The following is a 19,341-nucleotide window of genomic DNA, read 5'->3' as shown; positions in this document are numbered from 1 at the left end:
GGTAAAATTGCGTGGACCACCTTCCTCTTCTCCTTATCTTTTTTTTTCTCTTCCTTTTCTTATTCCTACTCCTCCTTCTCTTCTTCTTCTTCTTCTTCTTTTTCTCTCTTTTATGTTATCTCTGGAATCGTGAATCAACTTTGACTTGGTACAACAATAGAATCGTTAATCGTGAACTGGATTGTAAAGGAAAAGATTAAAAGATCTCGAAACTCTTGTCACTTTTCACACATGATCTTTAGCTGATGTCCACGTGAATGGACTACTCCGAAGTGTCAAGAAATTCACCTACAACGACGACGACGACGACGACTACGACAACGACGAACGCTACTCTCGCACCTTTCTTCCTTCACGGTGCGTTGCTCTTTAAGACGTTTGGTGGGGGCGACCGGTTTCAGGTCGGCTCGTCTTAAGATTGTTCTAAAGCTTTACGTTTATTGGTTGAGTTCGTTCTTACGCGCAGTGATGTATCAAGTTCTTTTTACGAATGGCGGTGACATTATTTTTTTGACGCTTATTGAATAAAGTCGAATTTATTTTATAAACTCACTTGAAATTTGAATAGAAATCCATTGGGTTGGAAAAAAACGGGATTAATCTAATAATAAATCTATCTATTTTCTGTTATGTTTGTCATGTTCTTTCTCAAAGGAGAAAGTAAAAGAAAAAGAATAAAAAAGAAATCATTCGTCGTATTACACATTAATTAAATCACTTATTATTACTATATCTACGATTCTACGATTCTAAAAATTTGTCGAGTATAAAAATATTTTGTAAATATTATATTGACAAATTTATTTTTAAAACATTTCTTAATCCTTTTTTGGACAACAAAGAAAACAGTGAGATCCTCTACTTTATAACGACATTTCACATGTATCTTGACCTTATTTCTTATTTGCGAAAGCGCAATAGAGAACAAACTACGATAGGGGATAATTCGAAAAGAAAATAGGGAAATAAAAGTGCATGCGCATGCTTTTTTATCGCGCCAAGCTTGAAGTTACATTTGAAATTCCACGATCTTCGGTGCTTCGTAATGTAGCGCTGTAGGGGAAAAAGTAGACGGATGATAGGAAGACAAGATCGAATTTAAGATTCTCGTTTTTTTCTTCTTCGTTCTTTCCTTGATAAAATGAAAAGAAAAAAAAGGAAGGAAGATAGGGAAAATAAAGTACCGAATCAAAAGTTTACGTTCGGAGAGAACATTTTACGTGATATTTCAAAGAAAATTTTTTTCTTCTCAATATGAAAGTAAAAAAAAAAAAAAGAAAGAGAAAAACTGATTTGTATGAGCGATTCGCAGAAAAAAAGTTTTTCATGAATTCGACGTGCCATTTTCCCAAGGAAATATAAATATTAAAGTTAAACAAATTTTACAAGATATTACGAAAATTTATTCAAATCTTTGAGATCTTAGAAACGATACGTATGTCAAATAAAACTGTATGATATATCATGTTTCTAACTTATTATACCTTGTGCGTAACCAACTATCATATTGGATAACTTTTTGCGATAACCACTCTTTTGGTCGATCTACTTATGCATACCTATTTTAAATTTTTCTTATGGTCTTTCGCAAAACAAAACCTTTGGAAATTACTTCCAGCTTTTACGAAATTTTCCCATTTTCTATTTCCCATCTCATTCGCCGGGAACACTATGATTTTATCTTGAAACGAGGAAATATGATGAATTTATATCCAATAATATTTCGCTACAAGTTTTAATTCGAACGAATCCGAGGAGAATTTTAGTTTTTATGTAAAATATAAATCGATAGAAAGTTATAAAATGCGTAACACACACGGTGTCACGGTTTAAACGTAATCATTACTGCATTATTATAACAAGTATAATTCAATCTGTTCGTAATAAATTGACAATGTTGAGAGATAGAGAGGATGCTCTTTGCCAATGCATTCTCAAATTCGACATTGTTTAGTACGTTGAAATAATTCACAAATGAGGTCGGTCATCGTGAACAATGTGGAATCGTGATAACAATCGTCTCTCTTATAATTTAAATTTAAACTAATGCGAAATTCCCATTGGACGGGAAGCTTTAACTCCAGTGCTCCTCGAGGACGTGCCATTTCTCTCTCTCTCTTCTTTTTTCTTTTTCTTTTTATCTTCCTCTCTTTTTTACGTTTCAAAGAACATCTTTGAAAAATTTGAATTTTAAATGCTCCCGTTGCAAATATTACCCGATTTAGAACCACTCGATCGAAAGAATTAAAATAAAGATAGTACATCGAACGGTATATAAATATAATTAAGCTCTTTTCTTTAAAATCGTTACAAAAAGTGATTAAAAATTATTTTTCTTTTTTGTTTTTCATTAAACAAAACATGGCATTTGACTATTGGAAAGAATGTTTCATTTTCACAGTTAGTTAGTTATTCATTTCAACAGTTAATAGAAGTTACCTCGTTTATTTTAAGAGCATACAGTTTATTTAATTTAATATTTAATTTAACTGAAATTATTTATTTAGAACTAGCAAAGACGTTTTTTACTTAAGGAATCTTAAATAACGAAAATAAAAGAAATAAATCAATAACGATAAATAATTCCTGATGATGAAATGAACGTTGTCTTTAAAATTTCATCAAATACAACTACTATAAGACTTTTGAATTATAAAACAAGAAGTCGGATTAAGATTACTTAGGGAGAAAATTATCGTCTCGTTTTATATTACACTCGTTCATTCATCTTGGATAAAGATGGATGGCAGTGGACGGTGGAAGCCATTAAAATGGGAAAACGACTTTGAACAATATCGAACTCGTGAGCGAAGGTCTTATTTCAAATTCCACAAAATACGTTCTTCTTGATATCATCGCATTAATTACTCTGGAAACTTCGACACGTGTTTTCATCAGATATATTCTCAAGCATAAACCATAGGTACACATAGATAGACAGATATACAGACGTCTTTATTAATCGTATTGTGACATACTAGCAATTATCGGTCATGAAAACAATCGATCATCGTTTTATTAAAAACAGAGTTTCAATGCATATATCAATTCATAGATACATCAATATGTATGGATAATTTAAATTTATCTTCGATTCACTTTCGAAACAAATTTAATAGATCGACTCGTCTATACGAATCTATGACATATTTAAACTTATTTTTAATATATTATATTGCAGAACGTAGGCAGTAGGTAGTATTTTTCTATCAACTAATTGAACAAAATTGTTCTAAATTGCGTAAGCAATAAAACTCTTTCAATCAAATCATCATTTTCGAGCTAATAGAAATTTGAGACTACTTTAATACAATATGAAAATAATCTTATAAGATAGAATGTAAGTCATAGTTGCTTATTAATTATCATATAATAATTATTTTATCATGAAAATTATCATGAAAACATGTAGGTGTAACCAATAATTTTCCATGAGAATAAAGGAATGACTGATAAATTACTATGCATTAGAAATTGAGATTAAGTCGATCTAAATAATCGCATGTTTAATCGTTAAAACGATGATACATTAAAATCAGAACATAATAGCTGTGGGTAAAAAAAGTGATGCGTTTTAAAGTATTAATAAACGATCGTATACAAAAACGTATTGATTTTTAAGTCAATTAAATCAATTAAATTTATTCCCGTCAATTATTGTTTAAATGCATTTATGAAAATCGACATTACTTTGATTGCTATTATAAATCTTTAAGTGAATATATTACATATATATATATATATATATATATATATATTTATTTATTTATTTATTTATTTATGTATGTATATATATTATGCATGTGTGTGTGTGTGTGTGTGTATATATATATATAAATCACGCTTTGAATATCTACCTATTAAATCGGTTTCAAATTTTCACAAAACAATTACAATTAATATTTATCTTCAAAATCAGTGTTATATTAATTTCCTATCACGATGATTAATTTCAATATGATTTCAATATGATTTTGTTATTAAAACTGTAGAGAGTCGATGAATAATATAAAATATAAAATAGTTGATTATAATTTGAAAACTCACCTACGACAGCCCGATGACCTTTAACTCGTCTACCAATATTTGGTGATACCAAACTGAGTCTGTCACTTCTGGTACCTAACAACGGACTTGGACTTCTTCTCGGTGGTGGTTGTTCAACAAAAACCCCATAGTTACTGGCACCACCAAAACCGTTACTGCTACTGACGGTTCCAACTCCCCCTGTCAAGCCCCATTCAGCGACACTGTCGATGGAACTGCTTCTAGGTAGACACGAACCCGTCGTACTGCATTCTCGTCTGTGTCGATCGAAACGAATCAAAATAAGAAATTGTTACTCCCATTTTTTTCGTTGACCTATCGCACCAAGTATCTTCTCTCTCTCGTCCTTTTTCTTTTTTCTTTTCTTTTATCCATGTTTCGTTTAATATTATAAAGATGAATCCCGTTTGAACGGGCCAACTAATTAATTATCTTTGAACTCTGATATTAATCTAACTTTTTCCTTTCTCATAGATTTACATACGATTCCAAAGAATATCGGATTTTATTTTAACTATTTTAAACTCAAATACAGCATCAAAATGAACTACAATTAATTTTCTCCTTTTTTTTCTTTTCTTTTTTTTTTTTTCTTTGAAATACTGGACTGAAAATCAATTTACAAGTTATAATTGTGCATCAATCAAATTCTGTTATTTCTGTTATAAGCTACCAACTTAAAGTTCTCTTTTAATTAACTTTCGTCACTATCAGGTACGTTATTACAAGATTTTTCTATTTTCCTTTATGAATAATCACGTATGTATAAAGATACATACAATGAATACTTTGTCTCGTAAAATATCTTCTTCTATGAAAAAAAAAGTCATTAGAACAACCCTTATTCTTAAGAAAACCGGAGGAAGAAATATCTACGTCGATTTAACCAGACAAGATCGAAGAGGAAATATTTCGTCAGTTGCCGAAAAAGACAAATAACAGGTCTCCAAGTGTATAGCTTTCGAAAACGCGTCATTTCTTACCATTTTTCGATAAATAAATTGTCTATGTTAGAAGACTCCACACATTTCTGTTCCCTTCCATTTTAGATGATAGTCATAATTTTTTTTTACGATTTATGTTATATATATATATATATATATATATATATATATATATATATATTATCGCATATATGTATATACAGGTATATGTGGGTAACTTCGAACCTTAAACCCTGCTTCGAAAAAATTTAATACTGCTGACGGTGTAGAGATACAAATAATGAAGATATTAGTATTATGAACGGATGGAAGATATTCCAGACATGTATATCACCGACCTTTACACTTTATTTTTCTTTTTTTTTACTTTCTTCTCTATGACCTCCCATAAGAGTTTATTAAAATACAGAGATGCTACTAAGTTCATCCTCATTTGTGATGAAAATCATTATATAGAAAATATTATATTAATTTTCGAGGTATTTGATAAGTCATATTTTAGAAATGAATTAATGACGTACAACAGGCTTTACAACTATCACCATAGATATTTTGTCTGAAGTTAAGATTTAGTTATTGTATATTACGATATTTCTCATTTAATTTCAGTACTTTGTTTTGCTATTAATAAATTTGTCAATATTTTTCAGATTCTACATTTTGGAATGAACACACGAATGAATATACTAAGAATTTAATTTACGCTTGAATCTTGGAAATTTTTGGAATATTTATAAAATAATATTATTGGTTAGATTAATTTATTTTATATTTGCAAATATTTGTTGGTTTACAAAATTATTTCTAATAATTGGAAGAGTATTATTTAAATTTTGTTACGAAAGTTAATAAATAAAAAAGAAAAAAGAAGAAGAAAAGAGAAAATATGAACTTTCTTAATACAAACTTCGAAATACACGGAAATAATCCTTTTACAAAACCGTATTGATTCTATGAAGAGATGGATGTGTTTAGGAAAGATTTTAAAGGGCTGTCGGTGAGTCCTTATCGAGAAATAAAATTCTCTTTATGGATTCATATACACGAAGGAATAAAGATATGAATGAAGAAGTAAAACATGAAAGATTATATCGTTTTTCTTTTTTCTTAAAATTGAACTTAAGTTAGTATTATCATAAACTTTAATAATTTGCATATAGGCGGGATATACCAAACGGTTATGCTAATTTTGGTAGGTTATATAACGAGATAGATGAGAGAGATAGACAAACGATTTCGAAATGTGTCAGCCATGTAGCAGCGATTAGGAGTATCATAACTCGTCTCACTATCGTTCGAGTATATCTTCCAACAAAAATATAAAATTTTCTTTGTATTCGTCATACGAAAAGTAACGTTTCTTTATCTTTATTCTCTTTTTTTTCTATCTCTTTCTCTCATAAAAAGTGGTAATGAGTATTAAAAAATAAGGTTCAACAAGGTAATAGTTAACAATCGTAAATGGCATAGTCGTATATTTGAGTCAACTAAGTTTGACTCGACTCTCAACGTAATTCTTTTCGAAGTGACACTATATTTCTTCCGAAAGTAAAACGATCGTCCTTGTTCCTGGCTGATAAACGTGACAGAAAGAGAATTCTTTATGTCTTAGAAGACCTCGCGTGTTTCTTCTCTTTTTTTCTTTTATTTCTCTCTTGGTCGTTTTCGTCTTCTTCAATTTTATTTTTCTTTTTCTTATCTATCGAACTCCTTTCCAAGAGAGAAATAATATCCTCTCGCGTTTCTCTCGTTCACCAAGATAAGCAAATCGTATTACAGACAAAAAACTTACTAATAAATCCTAATATAGAAAAAAACTTACTAATTATCATCCCTCTCTTGAATAATTTTCTTAAAGCAACGTCTCGCGCATCAAACTGCTGCGATATAATTATCCCGATGATGTTTAATTGAGTTAAACGAGATCAAAGATTATTTTATCTTAAATGTTCAATCCTTAACGTTGATTTCATTACAATGTGTCATACAATGTGATTTTCGTTATTTTTCTAACACTATTTAGATGTGTTTTGACTTTTATTATTAAATAGAATGATTCGTATTACTGTACAATAATCGTACGTTAACTAACTATTTTTTTATTTTATACTACAATTTTATTGAACGAGCTAAAATCACATTGAATGAATGTTAACGAATAAAATAAATATCACATACTATTTGCCTCAAGTTCTACAGGAACAAACATATCAAGCATTAAGTAATTTTTTCTTCCAATGTAAAGAAATTTAACTATTTCAAAATTAATAGCTAAAAATGAGTCTCTCATTAACGAATTTCTTTAATGTTTTTATAAACAGAATCGATCGTAAGAAAGGGCGAAGGAGATAAAAAAAAAATCATTTTGAAATACGTTTGAGACTGAATTTTCATCTCTCCCGCACTCTCTTTCGCTTTGAATCTTCCTATTAATTTATCATTTCTCATTCATTTTCACGTATCCATTTTGAAAATTGAACTTTTCCGTGTTTCGCGGATCGTTTTGTCTATATAAAAGCTTTCCTACTCTTGTTCCTGAACTCCAAGGAATTTAAAAAAAAAAAAAGAAAGAAAAAAGAGAAATAACCCGAACGAGACATCCTGCAACAGATCGTTCCAATATTTTTCGTCTCTCTCAATCCAACTCTTGACAAATGACAAATCAGGTATTTTTCTTTCTCTTTACAACACACATGCTTGTTACTCCATTCCTATTTCACTTTACTCTTTTTACATATCCCAATACGTAACCTTTGCATCGATTGTTCGAATTTCGACGTAAATCCATCGGATCGTCGCCGTAAAAAACATCGTTTAGCTCGTGATTAAATCGACGAGAGTGCTGTTCTAGTTACATCGATTTGATCTACGTGAAACAACGGAATTACGTAAATACAATGGTAATTAGAATATAAGAATAAGTAGGGAGAGAAATAGATGAAAAAGAAAGAAAAAAAGAGAGAAAGAGAGAGAGAGAAAGAGAGAGAGAGAGAGAGAGAGAGAGAAAGAGAGAGAGAGAGAAAGATATATATATATATATAGAGAGAGAGAGAGAGAGAAAGATATATATATATGTAGAGAGAGAGAGAGAGAGAGAGATATATATATATATAGAGAGAGAGAGAGAAAAAGAGAGAGAGAGAGAGAGAGAGAGATATATATATATAGAGAGAGAGAGAGAAAAAGAGAGAGAGAGAGAGAGAGAGATATATATATATATATAGAGAGAGAGAGAGAGAAAAAGAGAGAGAGAGAGAGAAAAGGAAAAATATGTGTTTGAACTTTGGTCTATTATATATGAGTTAAGAATAAAATTTAATACCGTATTACATAATACGGTATTATAAAATTTAAAAAAAAAATTTATTTTCCATTGAATTTATATAAAAAAAAATATTCCTCGTGAGTTGAATAGCTTTGTTTTTCTTTCTTCATTGAATATTACGCCACTGCAATTTTTCCATCTCAATATTATTTCTTCCTCGTATTTTACTAATATTTATTTTTGAAGTATTATCCACCTGTAAAATAACTGGGGAGAATTTTCGATCGACTAACGCGGATATATGAAATTTATTTGAATTACATATAAGATGCTTAGGAGGGTGGCAAAGATTTTTGAATAAATTAATGGATCGTAAGATAATAAATTGATATATATATCAATTTATATATTAATTATTATATATATATTCTTTCTTTCTACTGAAGTAAAAAGAATTATTTATTCTTTTGTCAGAGTGGACGTGAAATATTCGTGGCGAGTTTACTCGTCGTCCCCAGTTAATAGACTTTTCAAGAAAACAAACTTTCCAAAGAAAATAATTACTACTTCTTGTTTATTATTTAGTCTATTCCGAAGTTATAATAATTGAAATGCTAGAAGCAATCCAAGTATAACAATAATTCATTTATACAAAATTCAGGTCGAACTAACAAAAAAACCTTCGAATTCGTCGATGCGCAATACTCCATTCATCCTTTCTGAAATATCCTGTCGAAGGCAGTCTATTTTATAGTATACGCTTTGCAACGTTGAAAGGTACTATAGATCGAAAAATCGATCATGACTAGAATGTGCGAAATTACTAGCGAATAATTGAATTTTTTTGAAATTTCGAATTCGTGTTAAAGCTCTAGCGAACATAAATCCAAGTTCTATCACCAAGTTGTAGTAGACTACTTAAAAAATAAATCGATATAGTCTTTAAATATTAGCTCACGTGTCACTGACAGCTCTTCTTCGAGATATCATCTTACGGATATCGTCACTCTCAATGTTGAGACGTGCCGATAAAACGCATTTCGATTATCCGTATAAAGGTATCGACTATCCAAAAACTTGGATAGCATGGCGAAAACAGTCTCTCTCTTCATTAACTTACGCCGAATGGACGTTTATTTGTTAACATTGGACGAGTGGAGAAGCTTGCAAAATATTCGAATTAAAACAAGCACGAAAATATTGAGAAAGAGAGAGAGAGAGAGAGAGAGAGAGATATATACCATTTTATAAAAGTATTAACTTAATTTATCATTTTTCCTAAAATTCATAATAAAAATTGACATCTACATGTTTCAGATCGAATTCTATTATGAAAATCGAATTTATACATTTTACGAATATAATCGATTTCTATGTAACCTGTAAATAATAGAAAACTCTTAATTATGAAATCAGTTACGATCATTGAACAAATTATTCTAAATTGTCGGTGAAATATCGATTTCTTTAATATTAATTATTCTAATGAAATCTTTGTCAAAGTTTTGTAATGACGTATTAAATTTATAATTTTAACTTTTTTTCTAAATTTATTCAAAATATCATCTTATTTTCAGACTATTTGACTGAATAAAATGATGTCATTTTAAAGAACACAGGAAACATTTTGAACTAATATGTTACTCACATATACATATGAGTGTGTATATACATAGGTATGTATACGTCGTTTAATACCTTTCCCAAGAGAGACGACGTGGGATTTCATCGCTCGGCGTGAAACTTGGCCTTTGATTCAAAAGCCTGGCGAGCCTGGTCAAAGGTTGCGAACCACCAATACTAGAGGTGCTCAATCTACCGCTTCTTGTCGAATGTTCCTTCGGGAATTCTCTGCCTCCAGGACCAGTGTCGGAAACACGACGTTCTGGAAGGAAGGATTAAAATCGGGAATACTATTCAAAGTAACATAAATTTTCCGATATTTTAGAAAAATTATGTTTGCAAGTATCCTTTCAAATTCTTTATATAATTTCAAAATATTTTATAAATCAATGTTCAATTAATAAATTGAAAATTGATAAATCAATGTTGTAATTAAAAGTAAACTTTGTTTATTATATGTGATCGTTTATTCGTTTAAATATAAAAATAAAAATTAAATTCTAAAACAAAGATTATTGTAAAAAGCTTTTAGAACTCTCATTACACTACCAATTTATTAACGAACGGTTATTTTAATAACTGATCTTAATTAAATATGAAAATTTCATTTAGGTATACGAAATAATTATTATTTTGATACTAAACTTTGATCAAGATAATGAACGATAAAAAGACTTCTTTCTATTTCAACATATCATCGAAATTAATTAAGCACTTATAAATAAATGGCAATTTCATTCCTTCGTTAAGAGAATTACCAAGAATAGAGATCGTAATTTCTCCTTCGAGTAAACATAATGAAAGCTATCAAAGCCTTACGAATCGGGATGTAACTTTAGAATTGAAAAGCAACTCTGATTGGTTGTTACCTATCGTATCGTCTGTGAAAGATATCCTTGGAGTAAGGAGTTTGGTAGAGTGTGCTGTGGTACTCCCACGTTTTGCAGAGATTGCATTATCCGTAGTGGGTGGCGTGATCGATACGCCCGTCGTCAATGCTGAAATCGAATGAATGAACGAAACAAATTCGTTAAAATTGAACGAACGAATGGTATAGTATTTCAATTATTTCCCGCCAAATTTTGCTAACACTTTGGTCTTTTAATCCTGTTTTATAAATTTTCAATTGAAATATTAATTAAGTACAAATCTCCAAATGTTCCTTCCAAGTAATTGATACTGCATAAATTATAACCATTTTGATACTTACGAGAAAACATAATGATGATTTTAAATTGTATACTAAATGTATATGACTTTTTAATAAAATACTTTCCGGCTCACATTTATATGATATTTATATACTCACAGAACGTATCATTCTAGTTTCACAGGAAAAAATTGAGACTGCACAGGTAAATCCTATGAAATATGATCTCAAATAAATCCTTTAAATTCAAATTTTGTTATCGCTACAGTTATATTTTACAAATAACGTTAAAGTGCTTTAATGGTCGATTTCAAATCCTATGGTGCACTTTGATGGTTCGTGGTGGTTTTCATAAAAATAAAAAATGATAGGTATTATAATAATGGTTATTCGTTGATTGGATCGTTACTCGCTTTTTATACTAATGTCTAATGTTTTTTTTATACTATCATCCTATTGTATTTAGCATCGATATAAATTTAAACTTTTGTATGATATTAGATACTTACAGTTATATTGAGCATCGATCTGAGCTTGAAGTATATTTACTGGTGTAACTATCGCAGGTAAAGTCCTCGATCGTAAAAGAGGAGCTGGTCGACCTCCTTGACCTTTTCCTCCTCTGCTATCTGACTTACATTCTGTCACAGGTACGCTGTAATAAAAAATAACTTAAATTAGTTAAATCTAATGATTTATATCTATAATACAAATATACATATCTACAAATTGCGGTAATTTTTAAAATTGCAATAACAATTATGGATTATTTTGATAATGGCATAATTGAAATATATCCAATTATCTGATATTACAATATTTCGAAATAATTTATTTAAAGAAATAATATGTCGTTTATTCGAAGATGAAAATTTTTAAAATCAAGATATATTATCTTAAAAATGCAGAATTTAAAATACAAATTATTATGATTACAATTTAATTATCGAATTAAAATCGAACAGGAAGATCGAAATTCAAACGCGATTTACATATTTCGCGTGAATCGTATCACATATTTACGTGTTTAGTCTAATCCATATTTTTTAATCTTAATTAATTTATATACGTGATAAACTTATGTAATATAGTTAAAAGAAATTGGTCTTGTCCGTCAATTTTCGTTATTGATTGCCTTCATTACATTTTAAATTATCACACATAATTGACTAAATTTACTAAACCATAAGTTGATTGTATAATACCTATTTGAATATTTTACCTGTAATCACGAATTTTCGTGGTTTACATTAAATACATACACATATAATGATATGCATATATTTAGATACCTGTACTAAAGTAAAGCTTTTTAAATCGGAGATAAAAGGAGTCAGTAAAAGCCACGTTGGCATGGAGTTCGCGCCTTTCTAAATTATCCGGTAAAAGAGAAACCTTTCCCATTCTAGTGGAAAATAAAAGCTGACATAGTGGTAGAAAAGTACTGGGCGAAGTTTTCAAAGAGAAAGAGGAAACTAAAAGACGTCATCTAGTGGCAATCGAGAACGTCTCTCAACGTCGTCTTCGTCGTCATTCTCGTCGAGAAAAGACAACTAAATTCGCTTGCTAGCACTATGGATGAACTCTCGTTTCGTTAAAGAGTGTTTGCCGCTAGCTCGTAGCATCGACCTAAGAGGAGCTATGAAACAGACGATACGAGCCATTGTCATGAAAGATAGGACCAATTCGATGGTATTTTTTCGACGGAAATTCATCTACCAGACGAATTTCCGGTTACTCTGTTTCGTCGCTGGAACGTAGAAGGTAATAGTAGAATTTAAGAAACAAGATTTTTTTCTTTCTTTCTTAGATAATTCATTAATAATGAATAATTATTATATCTTAGATGATATAAATAATCCTGCAAGTAGAGAAATAGAAAGAGAGAGAGAGAGAGAGAAAGAGAGAGAAAGAGAAGAATATTTATTATACAAAAGATCATTTATTACGTAAATATAATATAAAATATGAATAGTACAAATGAAATTTATTCGAAGAACTTTGACAAATGCGATGATACATGAATTCCCTTTTTCAGGAGTTTTCAAGGTATCATCGTCCAGGGGACAATTTAAATTCTCGAAGAAGTAATTCGAGATACAATAGGACCCACGGTACCTTTATATTTCACACGAGCTAACCACACGAGTTGTTTCTTTGGTCACTTATATTGTTACGTTTCTACGAAGGCCAAAGGCGAAGGGACTCGAAAGTGAGAAAAAGATTTCAAAAGAAACTACGGACAAAATAAATAGCTTCTACGTTTTCTTTATCTCTTAACTTTGTAAAGAATATTAACCCTACTTCTTGAATCATTAAGATTCAAGAAAGATTAAAATGACTGTATTTTTCTTGAAATTACATCTAATTTAAAAAATTACATCTAATCTAAAATTATTATATTTGAAATCGTTATTAAATGATTTACGATGAATCTATATATCGAGAAAAAAAGAAAGAAAAAAAGAAAATACATATGTACGTTTTCATCAGCATAAAATCACGTTCATCGAGAAATTTAATTAATCGAGAATCAATTTCCCGTTCGATCCATAGTTGTCCGATTATTTTCTCCGTGTGCTTATTGTAACACGTCCCTTTAATCGACTATAGTATTTCATTAGAAATATTAAAAGCATCTAACATTTAAATATCTTGATGTTCTCAATATGTTGAATTAAAAAAAAAAAAAAAGAAAAAAAGAAAGAGAAAAAAATAGAGAATGTTCGTACAACAAAAATTAAATAAAGTTTGTAAGAATTTTATTTCTCTGCAAAAAATATGGAGGCAATTCGTTAAGAAAATGTTACCACGTAACCTATTCTTTCTTTCTTTCTATCATAAGAAAATGCGTGCTTGAAAATTAAAAAATAAAAAAAAAGAAAAAAATGAAAAAAAGAAAAAAGAAATTAGACAACTAGAAAATAGATAGAATTAAATTTTTTACCGAGAAAATTGGGGACACATTAATTCCATTTAAGAAGAATATTTAGCTCTCGGTTTAGTATAACGTGTAGACGGTAAATTATTAATTGTCAAACAAAGAACCTAACTAATCTCTTCGTGGTTAGATTCCTCATAAAAGGTTGGCTAGTAAGCCCTGTATTTTACTAGACGTAACCTTAAGGTCTAAAAGTCGATTCACGTTAGAAAACTGAGATAGGAGAGAGAATTGTGTGACAAAATGTTAGATCGTGTATCACGCTAATTGTTAGCTTGCTCCTTTTCGCAAAACAAAAATCGTTAAGATCACTTACCGTTGCCTATAATTTTGCGTTAATTATAACAAATACCTTGTAACTATGTTATTTTCGTGCCAATTAAATGAACGAACAATATGCAAAAAATTATCTTTCAAAATTACGAAGGAAATAATTTATAGAATGATGATAAAAGTATATAATTCGATATATAGCGTAAAGTTTAGCCAGCCAGAAGTTCAACTAATATGTCACGAATACGTAATACAATACATGATAGAATATTCCACATTTCGGTACGTAAAAGAATGAAATCGTGACTGGAATTATCCTATCTTTTGTAACATAAAACCAACTTTTAAATTCCCTGTATTCTATGGAATACTAGAACGAAATTTCTTAGATGAAATGAGATAAATTTAATTTTCAAATTTACAATTCATTTTCTTTTGAAAATTTGCATCATAACTTATGATAAATTATTATTCTTGATAATGAAAAGATATCGGTAGATAATGATAAAGTTTTCAATGTATAAGCAGGTAGAAGTACTACACACACCCACACATGCAATATATATATATATACATATATATATACATATATATAAGTATTATATAAATATATATATATACATATATATAAGTATTATATATATATATATATATGAGTATTGAATATATATTGAGTATATATTGACTATATATATATATATATTCTTATAGATAGATATGCATATTCGATGATAGCTAATATACATAGCTAGACATTAATAGTACCGACGTCTCGTATCGAAGTTTCGCTCGTTAGAAATCAAACCATACGTTAAGGTGATGAGTACGACGTACTAATTTATCACGTTGAGTGCAGCTGCATGGGACATCCACCGTTCAAGAGGTAATAAGTCGTGCCCTCGACATGACACCTTATTGTGGGTCACTGAATTCATTTGTTTTAGGATGAATATTTTACAAATCTAAACGTATTCTATTACAGTGAAGAAATATTGAGCTTACATTCTTTATGTTACGATGTACAAAAACAAGAGAAAATAAACTTATTAGATTCGTATGTGATTTTAAATATGTATATATATATATATACACACACACATCTATTAAGGTAAATATTTTGTAAAGACTCCTTAATCTTATTATAGTCAATTTTTATTATATCTATAATTTTATCAAAACCTTATAATTATTATAGTTAATTATTATAACCTTATAATTGTAAATGTATATTATTTATGCAAATCATACAACACACAATAATAATGAATAAAAGAAAGATATGTATATTATGCGTCCTGTTATTTTTTTATCGTATTTGAATTCAACACCAAAAGATGAACCACAATTAATTGTAGAAGACCAAGATGGGAAAGGAAAGAATAGTGGTATTGTTCCTTAAAGGGCACAATCTACTTTCATTAAACGCTTCTTGCATTGAATATCGAGCCGTGAATAAAGTCGATGAAACGGTTCGAACGATTGGATGGTCGGTCGGGGATGATTTTAGGGTCAAGTACGAAATCGAAAGACAAAAAGAAGAAAAAAATGATGGAGAGAAGGAGAGAGAGAGCGAGAGAGAGAGAGAGAGAGAGAGAAAGATAGAGATTGTTCCAATTTCAGAACCCTTTATCTGCTTTTTCGCTCTTTATCGGACAAATCCTACGTCCTGTCTGGACAATCCTCTTACGGAAGAAGAATGATTCGCTATGCGAGTGTACATACGCTTGACATTCACCGCTCGCTTTTAGCTCCATTAAAAGGTTCCATCGAAAGAAAGAGAGAGAAAGAGAGAAAGAGAGAAAGGAGGGGGAGAGAGAGAACGAAAGAGAGATAGAGAATGAAAGAGAAAGAAAGTAAATGAGTGAGGAAGAAAGAAAGGAAGATGAGTGAAAGGAATCGATCGTGTGTCAACGCAGTCAGGTAGTATCACCCATTTATGCTAAATGAATCAAAGGATATACGAGTGTATTGTCTTCGAAGTTTGCAGACGATACTATGCTTTTTAAAAGCGTCTACAAAAATCGATCGAATTATTTTTCTATTCCTCGTATATATTCCAACTGCTGTGTCAAAAGTTCATGATTAATTCGTAATTAAAAGAATTCATTCTTATATAATTCATTCATTAAATAAATAGACGATTAATTTGTGAGTTTACGATCAATCGAAAAATAGGTTTATTTTTGTTATATTAAATTGAGAAACTGTTTTCAAGAGTGTGATTTTTTATCGAATGATTTTTTAATTTAATAATTTCGTGAGTATCCCTGCTCGATCAATAAAAATTAATCCTCCGTTAATAATCGTGAGACAAAAAATACATTTTATTGCAATAACGAAAGGATGACAATTATTATTGAGAACTATGGCACCAACGTTTTTGCATATATTTTTAAACCGTTAAAACTCATTAAAATTGCATATTATCAATTTTTATTTCACACCTCAGATTTACGGATTCGTGAAAGTCGACATGAAATTTTTTATAAATTAACTAAAAAAAATTAATTAAATTCGTTATCCTAATTGCAATGAAATTTATAGGCAGATTTACTTGTATTATTTATTTTCTTAAAGGTCATCGAAAATTTTTGGTACAAAACACCGTAGACTAACACGAAAGAGCTCGTAAAATGCGTAGTAATATCAATTATAAGAAATGAGGAATAAAAATAGTTAGTGCAACGTTGAGTGATATCTAATCTAATCCAAATAATAACTAATCTAGGGAATTGCAGATGCGATTGGAGTAGAACGTTGGATGTATTTTTATTTCACTATTCACTCATCAAATATAATTAATTTCACCATTTTTTCATTCGTTCTTTTTCTCTATTAAATTCGGCGAATGATTAATAATTAAAAGTCGGTCCAGTATAATAAAATAAATAATAATAACTTAGTTCTTGCAAAAAGAAAAAAGAAAAAAAAAATAATTGGAACGTATTGTCAGGGGAATATGCATTTCGACGTCAAGGAGCAATTAAAGAAGCTAAATGACAAAACGTTCATTAATTAAGACGAGTTAAAATGTCGTAAAGCTACGAAATTTCTTTAAGAAAAACTCGTTAATTAACTTACCACTAACTTTTTTATGTACAGCTTCTTTTTAATTTTTTCAAGAACTCTATGAAAATATGTGAAGTTTAAGAAGCATCATGTTATAATTTTAATTTGATAATTATCAAAGATTTAATTACAAAGACATGTACATAGTTACTCACAAAAGACATATTTTAAATGAATCCTTCATTTTTGATTTTGTTTTAAAAAAAATTCTCTCAATGCGAACAGTACTCATTCGAAAATTGAGTTAATCGACCTTAATTTTTCTCGTTGTAATCGCGAAAACTCCACCGAGCGCCCATGTTGCTTGCCATTGCGTTTATGAACAATCGCTTTGTTACCGATTGTAACTAACAATGCCGCTCCAATTCACCCGCATCTCACATCCATTCCATCTTGTTCATGCTTGCAAAGCGACGAATTCTACCTAGACCGAAAAACAGTTAACGACTTTTATTTCTGACCAACCCGTTATATCAAAAGGACCCTCCTAAAATATTACAAAGATAACGATCTCTTATAGTAGATTATTTTCAAAATACCGTTCATTAGAAAAAAGTGAGAAAATTCTAATTTAAACAAAGAAATTATTGAAAAAATTAACGTTTCACAAATAATTGTTGTTTGCAATAACGAATAATATTAAACTTAATTCCCAAATTTTTTTATGAAAATCTATTCCATATAAAAATCTTTTTTCTTGTCATTTACCTCGATCAATGAATTTTTTCATCGGTCATATTACCGACTATATTTTCTTTGAGATAAAAAGGACAAAAAAGCATGCGTGACTAATTGTTTGCGAGAAGAAAAGAGAAAACGAGAAGCATCAGTTGACCCTTCTTCGACCCTTCGTCTAAATGCCACCGATAAGCGCTTGAGGACTTCGGTTTAGCGATCAGAGAAAGAGGAGATCAAAAGATAAACGAAAGATCGTCAAGCAAGCTCTCTCTTTCTCTTTCTCTTTCTCTTTCTCTCTCACTCTCATAGATTCGATCAATAATCTTCCATATTCTCTTTATGCGTCTTTCATCTTTCTTATCTACCTTGTTTTTCTTTTATTAAAATTTCTCAATTTTCTCGAGAAATATCAACCTAATTCGCCGACATAGTTTCCTTAAATTACAAATCAATAATTTCATGTTTGTTTATTCGACAATAAATTCTTGATAAAAGATAAACAAGTATGTACTTAAAAAAAATGATGAAAAGATACAATAAAAGCGATATAATTTTTATCCAAGATATACAGATGAGAGAGAGAGAGAGAGAGAGAGAGAGAGAGAGAGAGAGAAAGAGAGAGAGAAGAAGAAGAAGAGAAAGAAGGTGGATTGTATCAAAGGAGATGGCACTTTGTATCAATGCTGAAAACCACGTACTCATTAGCCCAAAGTATCGACTGGTAGTAAAGTGGCAATAGTAGTAGAATGTTGACATGAATATATGTATTACGTTAATTAAGGTCAGACGGAAATAGAAGGCACGTTGCATTTTTTCCCGTTGTTTCCTATTGTTCGCACTTTCTGTGAATAGCTAATTTCAATTATGATCAATTAGACCCTTCGCGATTTAAAACTATCTCGTTTCATTGGCTTTTTACAGGCCTACTAATTAGTCATTATTCGTTTTCCTCGACTTTTCGTAAGAATAATTTTAAGAAATAACTTGAATTCGTGCCATCTACATATCTCGTTAAATTATTTTTTTTCTTTTTGTTTTACATGATATATTATAGAAATATACGAGAAAATATTATATAAATAAATTTTCTAGTAAAAATATAAATATAAATGAAAGAATTATTCTTTTTTTCTTTTTTTTTTGTTCTGTTCCTCTCTTTATTTCTTTCTTTGTCTCTATCTCACGAACTCATCGTTAAGGGATTCTTTTCCAGAGAGAGTTAAAAGGCGGTCAAACTTTCGATCCTCAAGTTGGAATTTAAGCCCTCTTCTCTTTTTCTAACGCTACCACTACTTTCTCAACTTCATGCTTGTCTCTCACTGTTTTTCCCTTTCTCTTTCTCTCTTTTTCT

The 19,341-nt window shown here is 29.9% G+C and overlaps 1 protein-coding gene across 3 annotated transcripts in view; it reads right to left on the bottom strand.

Annotated features, from left to right (window-relative positions):
• The window catches only part of wake (ankyrin repeat and fibronectin type III domain containing protein wide awake), a 96,615-nt gene that overhangs the window by 33,336 nt on the left and 43,938 nt on the right, over positions 1-19,341 (bottom strand). For all 3 annotated transcript variants that reach the window (XM_035873481.2, XM_035873483.2, XM_035873482.2), the window contains 4 exons: positions 11,539-11,684; positions 10,749-10,877; positions 9,955-10,141; positions 4,048-4,304 (listed from right to left, as the gene is read on the bottom strand). In XM_035873481.2, coding sequence (XP_035729374.2) covers positions 4,048-4,304; positions 9,955-10,141; positions 10,749-10,877; positions 11,539-11,684 — 719 coding nt within the window. The remainder of the gene's footprint in view (positions 1-4,047; positions 4,305-9,954; positions 10,142-10,748; positions 10,878-11,538; positions 11,685-19,341) is intronic.

This window comes from Vespa mandarinia, chromosome 10 (assembly GCF_050613455.1).
Source record: "Vespa mandarinia isolate Hongniang chromosome 10, ASM5061345v1, whole genome shotgun sequence".
Classification (NCBI taxonomy): domain Eukaryota; kingdom Metazoa; phylum Arthropoda; class Insecta; order Hymenoptera; family Vespidae; genus Vespa; species Vespa mandarinia.
This window is presented reverse-complemented; position numbering and strand designations above follow the sequence as displayed.